At 47.9% G+C, this 20,226-nt stretch overlaps 1 protein-coding gene across 6 annotated transcripts in view; it reads left to right on the top strand.

The window, feature by feature from the left end:
• SLC43A3 (solute carrier family 43 member 3) overlaps positions 1-20,226 on the top strand; it is a 30,876-nt gene that overhangs the window by 2,517 nt on the left and 8,133 nt on the right. Inside the window, exons 4-12 of one of the 6 annotated variants that reach the window (XM_006160809.3) lie at positions 846-892; positions 3,840-3,916; positions 4,127-4,219; positions 6,812-6,951; positions 8,418-8,512; positions 10,957-11,130; positions 11,342-11,461; positions 19,022-19,208; positions 19,575-19,698. In XM_006160809.3, coding sequence (XP_006160871.1) covers positions 846-892; positions 3,840-3,916; positions 4,127-4,219; positions 6,812-6,951; positions 8,418-8,512; positions 10,957-11,130; positions 11,342-11,461; positions 19,022-19,208; positions 19,575-19,698 — 1,057 coding nt within the window. Of the gene's footprint in view, positions 1-845; positions 907-3,839; positions 3,917-4,126; positions 4,220-6,811; positions 6,952-8,417; positions 8,513-10,953; positions 11,131-11,341; positions 11,462-18,994; positions 19,209-19,574; positions 19,834-20,226 lie in introns of those variants that run through there. The other 5 variants (XM_014592564.2, XM_014592563.2, XM_014592566.2 and 2 more) reach the window with 5 other exon arrangements.

Below are 20,226 nucleotides of genomic sequence, written 5' to 3'. Positions count from 1 at the left end.
CCATGCTAGAAGACCCCCCCCACTGCTAAGGGATTTCTATAACCTTGGGATTGTGATCCTGAAACCTCAGCAATGCTTTTAAAGAATTATTTTATTTAACTGTATTTATTTATTTAAATTTGACGAGAGAGAGAGAGAGAGAGAGAAAGTGAGGAAACAAGCCACCAAGTCTGAGACTTGAACCGCAGTTAGCCATGTGGGAGTCCAGTGTCCTTAACCACCGCACTACCTGCCAGCCCCCATAGCACTGCTTTTATACCCCCTATGCTAGAAGACCCCCAACTACTAAGGCATCCCTATGGCCTTGGGATTGTGATCCTGAAGTCATAGCACTCCAGAACTTTAAGCTTGGAGTCTAGAGCAAGCCAACCATTTCCTGTTATGGAACAGGCCACCGAAGCCCAGGGAAGGTCAGTGCCTGGCCAAAAGATGGACTGCGAGGAGGAATCGGAACTCAAGAGATTTATTTGTAGACCATGCATTTACCCCTTTCTCCAGGGGGTTGGCTTATTGGGATTTATGCTCGGGAAGGCTTTGACTTTGTCCACTCTGCTCCTGGCGGGGTCCCGAGCCAATCATACCCTCTGCTGAGCTCATTGTCCAAGACGTCCCAGCCTAGCCTTGGGATGCACAAATGCACTATCCGGGTGGTCAGGACCATATTTCAGTCACATCATGGCTACTTACCCTGAGCTTGGGGCTCCAGAAGCATCGACACCCATAGGACCCCCATGCTGAGAATGAGGTCAAGTCCTGACCTTGGAGGTCATACAAACAGAATCCTGTTTTCTCTCTCACACTTCTCCTTCTTGACAGTAGGATCCCTCTCCTGTTCTGTATTTCAGATTTCTCTACACCACAGCCACGCTCACCATAGCTTTCACCTCGGCAGGTAAGCACCGTCAGGTGAGTGGGAGGCATACAAACGCAGAGACACCTGTAGATGGGGCAGGGGCAGAGGTGGTGGGTGGGACACACAGATCCCACGGTTATTCGGAGTTCCGCAGCTTGAAAGAATCCTTGAGGGATGTTGAGTTATTGCTGATCTGTGAAAATAGTTTAGACTACTGAAAAAAGTATGGAAAGGAAGGACAATCCAGAGGGATTGCCTCAGAGAGTGGAATTTATTCAAAGGATTGCATCCTTCTTGTATGTGCTAAAATGTTCTCTTTTTTTAATGAACTAATAACATGAATGACAATTTTGAAGATCTCCTTACTTAGGGTGGCCATCCCTATTATAGTACTCAGAAGCTTTGTTTTCAAAGTTTACCTGTTTATAAAAGTCTGGGAATGGGCCAGTCAGGTGGCCTGGTGGTTAAGGCAGCTGGATCCTATAAGGCTGACTTGGCAGTTTGAGTACTGAACCTGACGGCTTAAGAAACATTCTGGGTGCCTATGTGTGTGTGCTCAAAATCCTGAGAGGAGAGTGGAGGAGAAGGGATTGGGCATGGTCATCCCTTCTGGGGGGGGGGGTGACTTTTCATTTCTCTCTCTCTTTCTCATGACTGTATGGAGCAAAACTTAAAAAAAAAAAAAAAGTCGGGAATTCCAATCTGGGTTATTTTGTCACCCGTACCTCCATGATGTAGGAGAGAAAACTGACACTGGCCGTACCCCTTGCTAAACCTTGACCAAGGCCACAGAAAGTTGGTGGGAAACTGGGCTCAGACATGGGTTGCCTGACTCCTGCTATCCCCTTCCCTAGAGCCTTGGCTGTACTGGCTGGTCTTCCTCCCCAGCGACAGGGCACATGGTTTGGGGTTGGGGTTATATAACTGACAGCATGAGGTCGTCTCCACTCATGCTCGGGAATCAGGGAGGCTGAGTCTCGTCCAAACAGATTGCATGAGTTAGCCTGGCATCCAAAGCCAATTATTTCAAAACACTCTCCTGATCAAGCCTGCTTCATCTCATCTAAAATACGTAATTTTCGAGTGGCTAAATGAGGAGCTGCTGGCTGGGTAATGTTTGTCTCCTCTTTGTGAATCTTTTGAGCAACAACGCCCCTCTTTCCCCGTGAAGTAGGGCTTTTCGTTTTTGGAAAAAAGCCTTGAGGCTGCCATGACTATATTGTGAAAGGAATCGCCACCAACCTTTAGTACTTGAGAGATGTGCATTTTATGAAGCTAGAAATGGAATGATAAATAGCACGAATATACTAAACTTAGCTCTTTACAGGATTTCTTGAGTACAGCACAGGAGTTAAGAAAGAGGCTATTGGGGGGAGCAGCAGGTAGTAGTGGTGGTTGAGGCCCTGGATGCCCACATGGTCAACCATGGTTCAGGTCCTGGATCTGGTGGTTTGCTTTTTTATTTTCTCTGTTTGTCTCTCTCTAGTGAGCACACTTGGCTTACAGCAAATTGAAAAATAATGATAATAATAAATAAAATAAATAAATCTTCAAAAAAAAAAAAAGGATATTAGTGGCACATGTGCACCGCAGGAACACAACACGGAGTCACCTGATGTTAAAGTTACTCGCTTTTTATTTCTCTCTTGGTACTTCTGGTTCATGAAAGTCTTTTTTTTTTTTTTTAAAGAGGTTTTTGCTATAGAGCGTGTGCACTCGTCAGAAAGACAGAGAGAGACAGAGAGACAGAAAGCAAGAAATCACTACCCAGGGGGGATGGCCACACCGCAATTCCTTCTTCTCCATTCTCCTCTTGGGATCTTGGGCACCCACGCACACGTGCCTGGTGTGAGTTTAAGCCACCGGGTCTGGGACTCGAATCGCGGTTGACTACATGGGAGTCCAACTACATAGCCACTTATGCTAACTGCTGGTCCCAGTTCATGAAAGTCTTGATGTGGGGCTGGGATGACTTTACCAATGAAGGCAAGAGCAGGTCTCAGATTTTGAACATTCTGAGAGCAACTGGATCTAGCTACAATTTCATAACACTGTTTTTCTTTCATCGTATTTATTTTTACAGTTACTTTCTATTCTTGACAAACAATGCAAGTGTTTTCATTTACAGCAATGATTTAAAGTGTCCTTTAAAAATAGCTTTCTTTTGAATACAAATGAGCCAACTCAAAGGAAGCATTTTAACAAGTAATAGGACAGAGGGTGGGTTATGGCCAGAATCATGCAGGTGGGCAGAGGTGCGTGGTTTGGGAAAAAAGAATTTATTAAGGGCTCCCCCCCCCAGCTGTGTTGTTACCCAACACTTAGCAGACTCATGTTGTAATGATTTGTTTGCATGTTGGTCTTTTCAAGGGCAAAGAGTACATTTTCCTCACTTAACATTCCTGTGCAATGCCGTGCATGAAGGAAGTGCTTCAGGGTTTAATGAATAAGGGAAAGATCCAGGTCGTTTTCCCCCTTGGATTTCACAACAACCCAAGAAGCAGGAATAGCAGGGGCTGTTGTTCCCATTTAACAGATGAGGTGACTGGGGCATAGATGAAAAAAACCAGTTCAAAGTCATATAGTAAGTGAGAGACTGCACTTGAGGGCTGAGCCAAGGGACAGAGTCCAGAGTCCTCTCCACCTGCAGCATCAAAGCTGACTAGCAGAGGCCGCCTGTGGCTTAGTGAGGGAGGAACAGTGACTTCCCTCTGAGTCCTGCATTGATCTGTAGACATCCAGACCAGCCACAGATTGAGGGCCATCTTTGGTGGGGAAGAACGTGGCCCAGGAGACCTCTGTAGGGACATTTGGGGAGCCTTGGCCAGTACCATAAGACCCTTGAAGAATGTGGAAGACTGGCTCGATCTGAGGGCCTGAACCAAGAGTTGATGGGAAGTTGGAGCAGATGGGAGCAAGCATTCAAGCTCCGTATTTGGGTCATGCTATGGCATCACCCCCCACCCCCTGACTTTGATGGTTCCAGACTCTGCTTTCCTGCTCTTCCTGGCTATGCCCATGCTCACCGTCGGGGGAATCCTGTTTCTCATCACCAACCTGCAGGTGTGAATGCTCTCCAATCCTAGGCTCTTGGCAGGAGGCTGGGATGGTGAAAGGGAAGGTAGCTACCTCAGATGGGGTTGGCGCAAGCCAAGGTGGGCGCTGTTGGGATGGAGGGTGGGTTTGGGTATAATGAGTGCCTGGCACATGCTAGGTGCTCATGACATGCTTGTTTCATGAATAAGTGATTCAGGGCGGTCATATCTTCTCTAGATTGGAAACCTATTTGGCAAACACCGTTCAACCATCATTACCCTCTACAATGGAGCATTTGACTCTTCCTCCGCAGTCTTCCTCATCATTAAGGTAAAAATAGCAACATCTGGGCTGGCCCATGGGCAGGTGGTTAGAGAGCCAGATTCCACATGGTCAGCTGCATGGTTGGAGTCCCAGACTCAGTGGCTTGAGCTTTTGGGTAGAGGCTGAGGGAAGACGTGGCCATGAGGTACTTGGGCCAGTGCTGAACAGAGGCTAGGAGGGGGGTGTTTGCTGCTGTGAGCTTCTGTTAGGTTGTTAGGAAAGTCATGACGTATCTTTCTGTTTTTCTGTGCAAAAATGTGTCATGACATTCCTGATGACCCAGTAGTTTGGACAAGGAGGTGGAAGGTGACTCGTATCCTTGGTCTCCCTTCTTACCTTTCCACTTTGAATATTGCGGTGGGTGGTTGTGATAGCTGGAGTTGTGGCAACCATGCTTTGATTACGAAGCAGTGAGCTGCATGTCCAAAGCCAGTATACTGAAGATGGCTGAGTGAAAGGAACGAGAGTGTGGGCTCCAGGCTGCCCACTGTGGAATTTCCCTCCAGGCTTTGTGACGCGAGAGGCAGCTGGCACCGCCTGGAGACTGTGGGAAGGAAGAGGGTCTCTGGCGGTCACTGCACATGTATGTGCTCTGAGCTTACTCCCATGAGTACTTGGGCTTGTAGGCTCCCCAGAGACTGACCTGCTGAGACTCTTGCTCAAGAACCTCTACTCCTGTCCCCAGGGTGTGCCTCCCTTCCTCTCCTCTCTGTAGAGTTGGAAGTGCAAAGCATGCTGGAGCAGAACTGCAATTCTTTTTTTCCCCTCTTTTTCTAAAGAATTATTTTATTCAACTTTATTCATTATTAATTTTTTTTCAAGAATTATTTATTTCATATTTATTTATTTATTTTTCCCATGAGTTTTACCAGAGAAAGAGAGAGAGAAAGGGAGAGCAAGCCGCCCGGTCCGGGACTTGAACTGCAGTCGGCCAAGTGGGAATTCCAGTGCCTTCACCACCACACCACCTGCTGGCCCCATTCATTATTAATTTAAAAAAATTATTTTTTATTTTTTAATTTGACCAGAGAAAGAGGGAGAGAGGTAAAGTGAGAGAGCAAGTTACCAGGTCTGTGACTCGAACCGCAGTTGGCCATGTGGGAGTCCAGTACTCCTAACCACCTACCAGCCCCCGACGCTGCAGTTTTTAGGTGCATCTGACTTTGCTGCTGCTTGCTCTGACCTGCTGTGCCCTTTTGGGTCCCAGTGTCACCTCTGTAAGCTACAGAGTTGGGCTAGATGTGTGGTTTTCAAATGGAGTGTTGAGGAACTTAGGACTTCCCTTTGGTATGTGGTCACTGTGGAGAAAGCAAGAAGGATGGCTGGATGGCTCCCCCAGATGGGTTTCGTACGTTGGATTTTTGTGTAAAAAAGGTTTTGAATAAAAAGACTTTGCTGCAATTGGGGACAAAAAGCACTGGCTTGGACATCTCTGAGCAGCCACATGAGGAGGCTCTGCAGGGCTGTGGGGAGGGGTGACATGATGACCCCCTGCTGCCGTGGGCCCTAGGGTGGGACGTGTGTGTGGCAGTGTCTTTAGGCAGCTTCCAGGATGGTGGGGGAAGAGCCTCCTTGAAATCTGAGGTTCCAGCCCCTACCTCTTACACTGTTTTGTGTGTGATACGATACACTTAAAATGGGCCTTTTATTTTCAAACTTTATTTTTCAAGGATTATTTATTTATTTAATTCCATTTGCTATTAGTATTATTTTTTAAAATTTGACCAGCGAGTGTGTGCGTGCACGAGAGAGAGTCAGAAAGGGAAAGTGAGAAAGTGAGCCATCAGGTCTCTGACTCAAACTGTGGGTGTCCAATGCCTGAACCACCAAGCCATTTGCCAGCCCCAGAATTGACCATGTTAACCATTTTTGAATGTGTGATTCTGTGACATTAAGTACATTCCCATGGCTGTGAAACTGTCACCACCATCCATCTCTAGAGCTTTTCATCTTATAAAATTGGAACTCTCGGGACCAGCAGTTAGCGTAATGGCTATGTTGCTGGACTCCCATGTAGTTGACAGTGGTTTGAGTCCCGGACCTGGTGGCTTAAAACTCACGCCGGGCACATGTGCGTGCGTGCCCAAGATCCCGAGAGGAGAATGGAGGAGAAGGGATTGAGGCGTGGCCATCCTCTCTGGGGGGTGATTTCTCGCTTTCTGTCTCTCTGTCTCTGTGTGTCTGGTGAGTGCATGTGCCCTATAGCAAAAACCTTTAAAAATAAAAAAATTGGAGCTCTATCCATTAAACACTAACTCCCCATTTCTCCCTGCTCTCAGCCCTGGTAACCGCCACTGCACTTTCTGTCTCTATGAATTCGGCTACTGTAGGAACTTCGTGTAAGTGGAACCAAGCCGCATTTGTCTTTTTGTGACTGGCTTATTTCACTTAGCATAATGTTCTCACAGTTCAGCCGGGTTGTTGCAAATGTCAGCGTTTCCATCCTTTTTAAGGCTGCATAGCATTGCATGTATACCACATTTTGCATATCCAATCATCCATTGAGGGGCACTTGGGTTCTTTCCATCTTTTGGCTACTGTGAGCGATACTGCCATGACCATGGGTGCTACACTGACTTTTCCCTCCTTTTTCTGCAGCTTCTTTATAAACAGGACATCAGTCTCCGGGCCTCCTTCATCTTCCTCTCTGCCTGTAGTGCCTGGCACGTTGCTCGTACTTTTCTTCTGATGCCTTGGGGGCATATTCCCTATCCACTGCCCCCCAACTACAGCTACGGGTAAGGACTGTGATTTGGTGATTGTGGGCCAAAGCTCCTTATATGACTTGGGGTAGAAAAAGCAGGGGTTGGGATGGATGGGGAGAGAAAATCTGTCATAGGAGATGATTGGGATAGGGTGTGCTAGTTAGCTATTGCTGTGTAACAAATGACCCCAAACCTCAAAATGGCCTAAAATGTTATGCATTTATTGTTTTTCACAAATCTGTGGGCAGCTGGCAAGTTCTATTGATCAGGGCCAGGCTGAATGATCTTGAGAGGATTTTCTCTTGTCTCTGATCATCTAATGGGTTAACCAGGTGTTGGCTGGCCTAGAAAGGCCTCCCTTACATGGGATTTGGAATGAACAATAGGGATGTCTGGGTCACAGGCTTTCATCATCCACCAAGCTGGCTTGAGCTTATCCGCGTGTGGTTTCAGGGCTCCAAGAGAGAATGCAGAAATACACACGTTTTCTTGAGGTTTTTAGACTTGGCATTGGCGTGTCACTTCTACTGCATTCTGGCTGACGTTGTTGACAAGGCCAGCTCGAATTCAGGGGGTGGGGAAATTGTTAAGAGGTGAGAATCCTATTACCAAGGGTAGAGATGTGGCGGAAGTGGAGAAATGTGACAATATTTGAGGGACCCACAGATGGCATAATGGTTATGTCCTACTTAGTCTACTGCAGTTTGAGTCCTGGATCTGGTGACTTAAAACTCATGCTGGGTGCGTGTGCGTGTGTGCCCAAAATCCTTAGAGGAGAATGGAGAAAGGACTGAGAAATGACCAATCCCCCTGAGGGGATAATTTCTCACTTTCTGTCTCTCCGTCTTCAGTGAGCACCGTAAAGCTAAAAAATCTCTCTAAAACAACTTGAAAGGACTGAGAAATGACCAATCCCCCTGAGGGGATAATTTCTCACTTTCTGTCTCTCCGTCTTCAGTGAGCACCGTAAAGCTAAAAAAATCTCTCTAAAACAACTTGAACAAAGGAATGTGACACTATTTGCAATCAGTCACCGCAGAGAGGGACACTGCCCACTTACTGTTGCTTAGTCCCACGTACTCTCTGATTTCATGCTCTCAACGCACCCTCTCTGACATTCTGGTCTCCATTTTCCAAATGAGAAAAACGAGGCTCAGAAGGGTTCAGTCTGGGTTGTGTTTCTGCAGATAGGAAAAGGCACGGCTTGGATTTGAACTTAGACCTGTCCTACTCTTTCAATGGTCCCAGTGGTTCCCAAAGTTTGCTGTGTATTGAAACCCCCAAATCACTTTGGAGATCTTTATGAACATGAGAAGCATGACTCTCCTTCCCAGAGGTTCTGATTCAACTGGTCTAGGCTGCGACCTGGGCCCCCAGGCTATTAGAAGGTGATTCCAAGGCACAGTGAAATCTGGGTCCCCTCCCTGGGTCTCACCACTCCGAATCTCAGGCTCAGATCTCAGTTCTTGGCCGGGACTGCGGGCCTTCTCTTTCCACAGCCTGTGCACTGGGAATGGCGCCGAGAAGGAAAAGAAGACGGCTGGGCAGGAGAGCACGGAGTTGCAGTCAAAGGAGTTCCTTTCACAGAAGGAAGGTGGGCCTTGCCTCCAGACCCTTTTCTCCGTCAGACCCTGGTCTTCCTCATGACTCCCCTGTCTCCTCACCTCCCCCAGCAGCTCAGTCAGGAAGGCTCAGGTAGAGAATGACCTCAAACCCCTCACTTAGAAGCTCCAAAGAAGCCAGGATTTTTTAAGTTTATTTTTATTTTTATTTAACTTTATTTATTATTATTAGTTTTAAAATTGACCAGAGAATAATGGGGGGTTGGGGGGAGTGAGAAAGCAAGCTACCAAGCCCAGGACTTGAACTGCGCTTGGCCATGTGGGAGTCCAGCGTCTTTAACCACCACACCACCTACAGGCTCCCTGAAGCCAGGCTTTTTGTCTTTTCCACTCTCTTTCTCTCTTTTTAAAAATAGAGACGTTTGCTATAGGGCATGTGCACTCATTGGAAAGACAGAGAGAGACAGAGAGACAGGAAGATAGAAATCACTCCCTGGTGGGGAAGGCTGCGATCCCTTCTCCATTTTCCTCTCGGGCTTTTGGGCACCCAGGCACATGTGCCCTGTGTCAGTTTTAAGCCGACAGGTCTGGGACTCAAACCTGGTCGACGATGTGGGAGTCCAGTGATATAACCATTACGCCATCTGCTGGTCCCCCATTCTCTTTTCTGCCCCTGTTCTCTGTCTCTTCTCATATACCCCCACCCATGAAGTCTGCCTTCTGGAACTTGCCTGCCCCTCCTCCTGCTCCTCAGACCTGTCCTAGCCGGCGATGTGGGGCTGGGCCTGGTTTATTTGTCCCCACTTCCGCAGGTCCCGTGGGTCTGCCCTCTCTCGTCCTATCTCCATCTGTGCCTCCTTTTCCTCCTCTGTCTGTTTTGGGTCTTTGGTTACAGACATCCACACCACTGCTGGCTGCGGGAGAAATGGGAATGGGAGAGGAGAAATGCAGATGGAGGTCAAAGGGTACAAAGTGGCAGATAGGTGGGATGACCGGGACCAGAGGTCTTAAGAGCGGTGCGGGGGCTGTAGGTAATGAGACGGTATTGTGTTCCGGGTTTGCCTGAGTGAGGAGATTTGAACTGTTCTTGCCATACACACACGCACAAATGGGTAACTATGGGACATGATGGATATGTTAATTTGCTTCACTATAGTAACCATGTTAGTATCTATATGTATCCCATGACATCATGCTGCATACCTTAAATACACACAATAAAGTTTTTTTTTTTTTTTTTTTTTTAAAGAAAGAAGAATAAGAGTCTGGGAAGCTCATAAAATCAAGGGAAAATAGAACTGGTCAGGCTTTAGGAAGAATAGTACTGGAATATCTCTGGGCATCCCCACCTAAAATCATGGGCAGTCTGCCTCTTTGGGCACAGTGAACAACTGGTCAACTTCGGGTGAGGAACAGAACATTTATTTCATGGTCCCATCATGTGAAGAATAGGGGCATGGGGAGATGGAATGTCGGCTGGTGGTGTAGTGGCTAAGATAGCGGCTCCCCACATGACCAACCATGTGGTTCAAATCCTGGACCTGGGGGCTTGAAAACACGCTGGGCTGGGCCAGCAGGGGGAATGGCGGTTGAGGTGTTGGACTCCCATATGGCCGATCACGCTTCAAGTCCCAGATCTGGTGGTTATAAACTCACGCCCAGTGCATGTGTGTGCATGCCCCAAATCCCGAGGGGAATATAAAAGAGAAAGGATTGCGGTGTGGCCATCCTCCTTGGAGGGTGATTTCTCACTTTCTCTCTTCATCTCTCTCTCTGTCTCTCTGGGGAGCACATGTGCCCTATAGCAAAAATCTATTTTTAAAAAAAGACCTAAAAAGCACACTGGGTGTGTGTGTATATGTGCCCAAAATCCTGAGAGAGAATGGAGAAGAAAGGATGTGGAATGGCCATCCCGGGGGGGGGTGGGTGTGTGGTTTCTCTCTTTCTGTCTCTCTCTCCAGTGAACACGCTTGTGCTATAGCAACATAAAAAGGAAAAAAAAAATCGGGGCAAGGGGAGATTGCCCAAGGAAACTGAGGATGCTCGTAGCAAAGAGAAAAGATGTGGAGCAGGCCAGACGGTAGCTGTCCACCAGGCCCTGTCCTGGCCTCTCATTTTCTTCTTTCCTTGTCTTTTCACCATTCTTGCTGAGAAAGAGTAGCAGAGTGTTGCAGCGAGAAGTGTCCTTGACCAGGCTGTGAGAGGCAGATCGGATTTCAATAGACAGTGAAGAGCAGGAGGGTCATTCAAGGTGGTAGGGCCAGGATGACAAGCACGGTCATCCTGGGGTTGCTGGGGGTGTGTGGAGAGCTGGCATGTGAGGGTGGTATGCAGCCTACAGAGTGCTCCAATGAGTTCTGGAGACAAGCAGTGAGTGAGCTTGCTCAGACTGCCCTGGCAAGGCCCCTCCACTCCGGCCTGTTCCATCTCTCCCCTTGCCTTGTAATTCATGCCCAGCTCTGCCTTTCCCCAGCAGAGATCCCGGAACCAGGGCAGCAGCAGAAACCTCGCTCTTTCTGGAGCTACGCTTTCTCTCGGCGCTTCGCCTGGCACCTGGTGTGGCTGTCTGTGATACAGCTGTGGCACTACTTCTTCATTGGCACGCTCAACTCTCTGCTGACCAAGCTGGCCAGAGGCGATGAGGCGCTAGGTACATGGTGGGGCTGGGAGGTGGGCCGTCTGCACGTCCCTGAGGGCACTCAGAGCCAGGCTGTGGGGAACGATGCTGCGCTCAGCAGGGCTGTGTGCTCCGCTTGAGGGCCTGAGGGTGTGGGGAGGGACAGGACGAGGGTGTGGTGGGCAAGCCCTCTCCTGTAAGGCCGTCCTGAAGGGCTTACCACCCACCTCTGTGCCCTCTGCAGTCAGCACCTACACCAATGCCTTTGCCATCACTCAGTTTTTCGGAGTGCTCTGTGCCCCCTGGAACGGCTTGCTCATGGACCGGCTTAAGCAAAAGTACCAGAAGGAAGAGAAAATGACAGGTGAGACAGGGCGATGGTCAGGGAACCGGCGGGAACCGACGGGGTGAGGTCTTCGTCCACCTCCATGCTCATCTCCTTAGTTCTCAGCCCTTTTTATGTGCGCTTGTCCATCTGTCCACTCCACCTTTGGTCACCAAACGGCAGGTGAGTCCCTGACACAGTTAGTGCCAGACAGGGGGGTTCCACAGTGGCTAAGACAGATACATCTTTTTCCTCTCATTCTCAGTCTTGAGGTTGCAGAAAAGCAGGCCATCAGGCAAAGACAATCCATGCAACTAACCCGCAGAAAGCCATGGGAGTCTAGAGAAGGGAACATACCCGGTTCTGGGTGAGGGTGAGGCTGGTGTCAGGGAAGACTTCCTGGAGGAAGTGGTAGCTAAGCCAGTACCTGAACGATGTGGAAGAAGTGAGCAGATGAAGGGAAAGTGGCCTGGGCGTGTGACCCAGGAATGCAGGGGGTCAAGGTGGTGAAGCAGAGAGGGAAACAGTGAGGGCTCTGAGGCTCAGGCTGGCTAGGGTGCAGAACTCGCAGGGGGGTGGTAGGGAGGAGCTGGAGGGGAGAGGTAAGAAGGCCAGGCTGCTTCCCAGGCCAGGAGTGTGGGTGGGATCCTTGGACATGGTGGGAGGAACAGAGGGGTACTGAGGTGTTTTAACCTGTGCGGTCAGGTGTGGGGAGACCAAAGCAGAGGGTAACGGTCCTCCTCCTCCTTTCACCCTCACCGTCGCCCTCCCCTTCACAACCTCTACAGCCACCGGGGTATTTAAAGGCACGTCTCAGACATCACGGCATTCCCCGGTGCATACTTCACTATGTATCTCAACAGCGAGGGCCTCGTTTAAGCCTCCGGAACATCACCTCTTACGGCATCATATAATACCACAGCTGGGGCCAGCGGTGATGTGGTGATGAAGGCCAGGGGATCCCACATGGCCAGCTGTACAGTTCCAGTCCCAAAGCTGGTAGCTCGAGGAACGTGCTAGACACATGTGTGAGTGAGCCCCACATCCTGAGGACGAAATCGAGGATTGCGGCCTGGTCATCCCCCCGGGAAGGGCTTTCTCACATTCTCTCTTTCTGTGTTTCTCGAGTGAGTGCACATACCTTGTAGCAAAATTAGAAAAAAAAAAATATATTGTCACACCTAGCAAAAACAGTAATTTCTTTTTCTTTCCTTGTTTTTAAATTATTCTTTTTTTATTTTATTTTTTTTAGTTTTTGGTGCTATAGGGCATAGGCACTTGCCAGAGAGAGTGAGAGAACGTGACAAATCTCTTCGTAGAGGATTGGCCACACTGTAATCCCTTCTCTTCCGTTTTCTTCTTGGGATTTTCGGGTCCAGTGTTATTTTCAGCTTGCCGGGTCCAGGACTTGAACTGTGGAGTTGGCAATGGAGGATCCAGCTGCCTTAATCTCCATAACCCCTGCTGGCCCCAGCAATAATTTCTTAGTGTCATCTAATGTGTGATCACTTCCTGTTTCCCCGATTGTCTCAGACGCACCCCTTCAGTTTGTTCAGATCGGGACATAAGGATGGTCCACAGCACATTTAGTTGAAATGCCTCATATTTCTTTTAAAATCTTGTAATAGTGTCCCCTCTTTTTCTTTTCTTGTCGCTCGTTTGTTAAAGAAACTAGGTCATTTTCCTGTCAGATTTCCTACCCTTTGGCTTTGTCGCCCATTTGGTGGCATTTAAAAGTGCTCTTTTGATTGGGCATTTCTTTTTCTTTTAAATTATTTTATTGAACTTTATTCATTCATTCGTTTATTTATTTTAATTTGATCACAGAGAGACAGAGCGAGAGAGAGAAAGAGAGAAGGCAAGCTGCCAGGACTGGGACTTGAACTGTGGTCAGCCGTGTGGGAGTCCAGCACCCTTAACCACCATGCCACCTGCCAGCCTTGGGCATTTCTTTTTTAATTAATTAATTTTTTTTAAAAGAATTACTCATTCAATTTTATTTATTTATTCATTTATTTTAATTTGACCAGACACACACCCACACACACACACACAGAGTGAGAGAGAGAGAGAGAGAGAGAAAGAGAGAGAGAGAGAAAGAGAGAAAGGGAGAAAGAAAAAAAGGGAAAGTGGCAAAGAAGGCACCAGGTCTGAGCCTCGAATCGTGGTCAGCCACATGGGAGTGTCCAGCTCCTTAACCACCAGGCCACCTACTGGTCCCGTGACTGGGCATTTCTTGTAAACAGACAGATGAGAGGCTTAGAGGAGACTCAGTCTGATTTGTTTTGGTGAGAATAATTCAAAGGTGGAGCTGTGGGCTTCCTGTGGCCCCCAGTCGGGCCCTGCTGCCTGTCGTCTCTCTTATGATGGTGTTACGATTGATCAGTTGGTTCAGCCATTGTCCCTCTGATCCATCCATTATAAAATTTCCCATCCACCGTGCAGCTAATGGTTTCAGCAGCTTTTGGTGATCAATGCCTGAACTCATTATTTTATTAGCCTTGTAAAAGAATGATTTTCTATTTCTATCTTCTGCTTTTAATAGATAAAATTCTTCCAGAAAGCAAAACTTTTCCTTACTATGTTGTTATCCTGAAGTAAACGTTTGGTTTTCCCCTCTGGTCGCAATTTTAGAATAATGAATTGGTATTCTAGTGACTTTCAGGGATGACTATTAGTTTCTTTATTAAAAAACTTTTTTTTTAATTGCTGGGGGGTGCAAGCACTCGCCAGAGATAGAAGAAAAAAGTACTCCATAATGGGGAGTGATCACGTTGCAACCCCTTCTTCACTTCTCTATCCTGTCAGGATTTGGGGCACACACGCCCATGCACCCAGAGGGTTCTTCAAGTCATTGGGACCAGATTCAAATGGCAGTCAGCCGCGTGGGATCCTGCTTCCTTTAACCACTAAACTACAGGGCTGGCCTAGTTGTTTCCTTCTTTCTCTCTTTCTTTCTTTCCCTTTTTTACTTCTATGACATTTGATTAGGCATTATAGACACTTTATATTTATAAAGGAAGAATTATTCTTCTTCGAATTACTTTAATTAATTTCATTCATTATCATCATTATGTTCCTTTTAAATTTGAACAGAGAGAGATAGGGAAAGTGAGAAAGCAAGCTGCCAGGTCTGGGACTCAAACCATGGTCAGCCATGTGAGAGTCCAGTGCTTCAACCACCATGCCACTTGCTGGCCCGAGTTCTTTCCTTTCCTTTCCTCTCCTCTCCTCTCCTCTCCTCGCCTCTCCTCTCCTCTCCTCTCCTTTTCTTTCTTTCTTTCTTTCTTTCTTTTTTTTTGAGAGGTTTTTGCTATAGGGCACGTGTGCTCACCAGAAAGACAGGGAGAGACAGAGAGACAGAAATCGAGAAATCACCCCCCAGAGGGGATGGCCACGCCGCAATCCCTTCTCCTCCATTCTCCTCTCGGGATCTTGGGCACGCACGCACACGTGCCCAACATGAGTTTAAGCCACCGAGTCTGGGACTCGAACCGTGGTCAACTACATGGGAGTCCAGCAACATAGCCATTGTGCCAACTGCTGGTCCCCGCAGTTGTTTCTTTTTTAAAGTCCGATTTTAAATCTGTTTGATGGTTTCCAATTTATTCTGTCATGTTCCTCTGATGTCCCACCACTGGCCATTGGGAACTTCAACCATCCAGCCTCTGTGCTCTCCAGACATAACCCCGTCGGTTTGGGTAGTGCCTTTGCTTTCTAGCAGCGAGACGTTCAGGCTCATTTCACAGGGCATGTTTCCTGCTCTGGGACTCACATGAGTCATTTTTCCAGCTGGCCCTGAATCCTTTAATGCGAAATAGTATCAAGCTACTGAAAAATGTGGGTGCTTGGGTTTCTAATTGCTCTTGGGTTCTTACTGTTTTTAATGCCTTGGATATAGCTAAGCCGTATACCGCACACGCGTGTATGTGAGAAAAAGAATATATCATGAATACTTAAGAAAGTAGTCCCCCCTTATCTGGGTTTGCTTTCTATGGTTTCAGGTACCCTCAGTTAACTGTGGTCTAAAAACAGGTGAGTACAGTCCAATGAAGGACTGTGAAAAGGATAAAAACCACATTCATGTAACTTATTACAGTCTATTTTCTTAACTACTCTATATTATTATTGTTAATCTCTTACTGTGCCTAATTTGTAGATTAAACCTTATCATAGGTGTGTGTGTATGAGAAAACAGTGAATCTAGGGGTCAGTACAGTGTACTGTCTGTGACCCCACCCACTGGGGGTCGTGGACCTCTTGGAAGGGCGGGGATGACTCTACTGGATAGTTTCATTCAAATGTTACTTGCTTGATTTCACATTTGTATCTCTTTTCTTCTGAAAACCTTAGAACTAATAATACTACATACATATTCGTACATAAACACATTATTCCATTGTCAGGCAAGTCATGACTTTTTTTTTTTTTGCTAGAGGGCACGTGTGCTCGCCGGAGAGAGAAATCACCCCCCAGAGGGGATAAACACATTGAAATCCTTTCTACATTGTCCTCTGAGAATCTTAGGGATACCTACACATGCGCCCAGTGTGAGTTTTAAGCTGCCAGGTCCAGGATTCAAACCACAGTTAACTAAGTAGGAGTCCAGTGACATAACCATTACGCCATCTGCTGGTCCCAAGTTATGACCTTTTTCTATGCAAAAAAGCATCATGGCTTTCCTGACAACCCAGTATTCTATTTATTTTTAATAGAATTATTTATTGGGACCTGCAGATGGCAAAATGGTTATGTTGCTGGACTCACATGGCCGACGGTTTGAGTCCCGGATCTGGCAGCTTGGACTCACACCAAGTGTATGTGTGTATGTGCCCAAAATCCCAAGAGGAGAATGGAGGAAAGGGTATTCCAGTGTAGCCAACTCCCCTGGGGGGTGATTTCTCGCTTTCTGTCTCTATCTCTCTCTCCGTCTCTCTGGCAAGTGCATGCACCCTATAGCAAAAATCTCTCTAAGAAAAAAGAGCTATTTCATTTTATTTATTATTATTACTTTTGATTTGTTACAGGGCACATGCACTCACCAGAGAGAGACAGAGAGAAAAAGAGAGGGGAAGTGAGAAAGCAAGCTGCCAGGTCTGGGACTTGAACAGCAGCAGTCTTGTGGGAGTCCAGCGCTTTAACCACTGTGCCACTTGCCAGCCTGTTTTTATATTTTTTGAAAGTACTCAACGAGAGACAGAGCGATAGCATCCTGGCAGGGTCTTGATGTTGGAATCTACCCCTAGCCTCAGCCAGTGGGATCAGGGGCACTTGGCACATGTGTGGCTCGAGTACTCAGGGAGGGCCCGGGGAGGGGAGTGCTAGCAACCTTCCTGTGTGGATCTGCCTCACACAACATTGTGTTTCACTTCTGTACCACCCTCTGGCCCTAATACAGTATTTTAAATATAACTACCGGTCGTAGCAATATTGACATTAACGTCACTGACAAAACCTAAATGCTGTTGCTACTTCCTTCCTCCAACCCTCCCTTCCTTCCTTTTTCATTCTCAGGATATATCCTTTAAGAAATGTACAAATTGGGGCCTGCAGGTGGCATGGTGGTTAAGGGCGCTGGACTTCCACATGACTGCGGTTCGAGTCCCAGACATGGTGGCTGTCTTTCTCACTTTCTCTCTCTCTCCCTCCCTCTCTGGTTAAATTAAAATAAATGAATAAATAAAGTTAAATAAAATAATTCTTTTTAAAAAAGAAATATACAAATTACTGCATAGTAAGAGTCACCAACTTGGTATAGAGTTACATTGATTGGTTTTATTTGAACTTGTTTCTGGCTTTTTGGGATTGGCCAGTATATTTCTTTCCTATTGTTTTTGTTTCATTTTATTTTTAAAACATTTACATATCAAACATTGACATTTTCCCAAAGCTAAGACTGTGAAACAAGATAGTCAAAGAAATTTTTGTTTCTCTTTCTGTCCCTGGTATGCCTTCTCTTCCCTCTTTCTCTCTCTTTTTTTAATACTATATTTTTAAATAATTATTTTTTACTTAATTTTATTTATTTATTCATTTATTTTAATTTGACCAGAGAGAGACACACACAGAGAGAGATATAGAGAGAGGGAAAGTGAGAAAGCAAGCCACCAGGTCCAGGACTCGAACTATGGTTGGCCATGTGGGAGTGTCCAGCACCTTACCCACTATGCAACCTGCTGGTCCCCTCTCTTCCCTCTTTCTTTAGGTAATTATTATTATTATTATTATTTTTAGAGGTTTTTGCTATAGGGCGCATGCGCTTGCCAGACAGACAGAGAGACAGAGGGACAGAAAGCGAGAAATCACCCCCCAGGGAGGATGGCCACACCGCAATCCCTTCTCCTCCATTCTCCTCTTGGGATCTTGGGCACACACGCACACACGCCTGGCGTGAGTTTTAAGCCACCGGGTCTGGGATGTGAACTGTGGTCGACTAGGTGGAAGTCCAGTGACAAAGCCATTACACTAACTGCTGGTCCCTATTTTTATTGTTTTTTAATGTATAAACATTTTATATATGTACATTTATTTCCATCTTCCTTAAATCTAAGTACACACTATTATGTGGTTTTCTTTTTTTAAAACATTTGCTACCGGGTATATGTACTTGTCAGAGAGAGACAGACAGACAGAGGCAGGGAGTGGGAGTGAGAAACCTCCCCCCAGGGGGTATGGCCACACCACAGTTCCTTCTCCATTCCCCTCTCAGAATTCCAGGCCCAGATGCATGCGTGCCCTGTGTGTTTTCCAAGCCACTTGGCCTGGGACTCAAACCACTGGGTCAGCCATGTGGGATCCAGCCACCTTAACCTCCACACCATCTGTTGGCCCAAGTTTTCTTTTCTTTTCTTTTTTTTTTTTGTAGAGTTTTTTTGCTATAGGGCTCACCAGACAGAGAGAGACAGGGAGACAGAAAGCGAGAAATCACTCCCCAGGGGGGATGGTCACGCCGCAACCCCTTCTCTTCCATTCTCCTCTTGGGATCTTGGGCACGCATGCACACGCGCCCGGCGTGAGTTTTAAGCCTGGGCCCGGGACTCGAACCGCAATCGACTACGTGGGAGTCCAGTGACATAGCCATTATGCTAACTGCTGGCCCCCCAAGTTTTCTTTTTTCAGTGACTGTCCTGAGGTTGCTCTGCTCCAAGCAGGGACCTGTCCTCATTCCTCTCACACACCGCCTTCGCTTTCTATTCTGTGGCTGCAGTGTACTGCGTGTCCCCACCCTTGGCTGTCTGGATGGCTTCCAGCCCTTGCTCCCCCCCCCCGCAGTGCTGTAAGGGCTGTCTGGCTCTGGGTTCAAGGGGGCAAGAGAGGATGAGGCCTGTCAAGAGGCCACTGCAATAACCTGTGAGGGATCCGATGGTGGCTTCAGATCAGGAAGGGTTGGGGGATGGAGAGGGGTGGACAGCCTGAATGACGTGGAGGAGGTGCGTAGTTAGCTGTATAGATGGATTGGCTGTGGGGCCCGTGGGAGAAGGAGGAGTCCAAGATGACCCCCGCATTTCTGCCCGGGTGGGCAGTGGCTCCTCCCTCTCACCCATTCCTTGCCCTACCCGGGCTCTCCTCCAGCATCCTCCCCTCTTCCCTGTGGATCAGGTTCCTCCACCTCCATGGCGGCCCTCCGCTCAGCGGTGCCTTCGCTGACCCTGACGTCTCTGCTGTGCCTGGGCTTCGCTGTCTGTGCTTCTGTTCCTTCCCTGCCCCTGCAGTATCTCACCTTCGTCCTGCAAGTGATCAGCCGATCCTTCCTCTATGGGGGCAATGCTGCCTTCCTCACCGTCGCGTAAGTGACCTGGTGGTGGGGGTGGGGGTGGGGGTGTTCCACGACAGGGGCCATGCTCGGCAAAGGGAAGCAAGCTGGAAGAAAAGGAATTGGGGGTGAGGATGGGGCGGGGGCGGTCAGTGAGTGCAGGGGTCTGGGAGCAGGTGGAGGGGGACCATGCCTGCAGGGAAGGCCGGCAGGGAGGGCAAGCATCCTCGTGCCTGCGCCTGGCATCTGCTGTACTCTCACCTCTGCTCTGCCTGGTGGACCCAGGCCCAGGAAAGGGGCGCTGGGCATTGTGGCTGACGGAGGCCCTCTGGGGCTAGGCTCCTGTGAGGGTGGAGGGTACCCAAAGCTCACGGGAACCCCTTTCCTTTCTCTCCCTAGTTTCCCTTCTGAGCACTTTGGAAAGCTCTTTGGGCTAGTGATGGCCCTGTCAGCCATTGTGTCCCTGCTCCAGTTCCCCCTCTTCACCCTCATCAAAGGCCCCCTCAAGGACTATCCATCCTACGTGAGTCCTGCTTGGGGTGGGAGTGGCGTTGGGGGCGTGTTCCTGACCTGCGCCTTCCTGGGAATGGGCACCAGAGGACATTCGTGGGTGTGGGGGCTTGGGAGGCTCCAGGAGGCCTGATATGGTTCCTTAGGCAACAGTTCCACACATGGGTATCTTTGGTTTTGCTTCTCAGATGAGGTCAGCGGAGGAACCCCATCTTGTGCTGGGGGTCCCAAAGCCTCAGGTTTAGCATGCACAGCTTTCCAGAGTCTGTTACTCAGAGATTTCAGGAGAAAATAATGCGTGTGTGTGTGTGTGTGTGTGTGTGTGTGTGTAACAATAGACATTCTGGTATATGGTGCAAGAGCCTCACAACATTTTTTTTATAAAAGAATTATTTAATTTTATTTATTCATTCACTTATTTTAATTTGACCAGAGAGAGACACACACAGAGAGGGAAAGTGAGAAAACAAGCCACCAGGTCTGGAACTTGAACCATGATCGGCCATGTGGGAGTGTCCAGCACCTTAACCACCACGCCACC

Source organism: Tupaia chinensis, unplaced genomic scaffold (genome assembly GCF_000334495.1).
Source record: "Tupaia chinensis unplaced genomic scaffold, TupChi_1.0 Scaffold000709_1, whole genome shotgun sequence".
NCBI classification, from domain to species: domain Eukaryota; kingdom Metazoa; phylum Chordata; class Mammalia; order Scandentia; family Tupaiidae; genus Tupaia; species Tupaia belangeri.
This window is presented reverse-complemented; position numbering and strand designations above follow the sequence as displayed.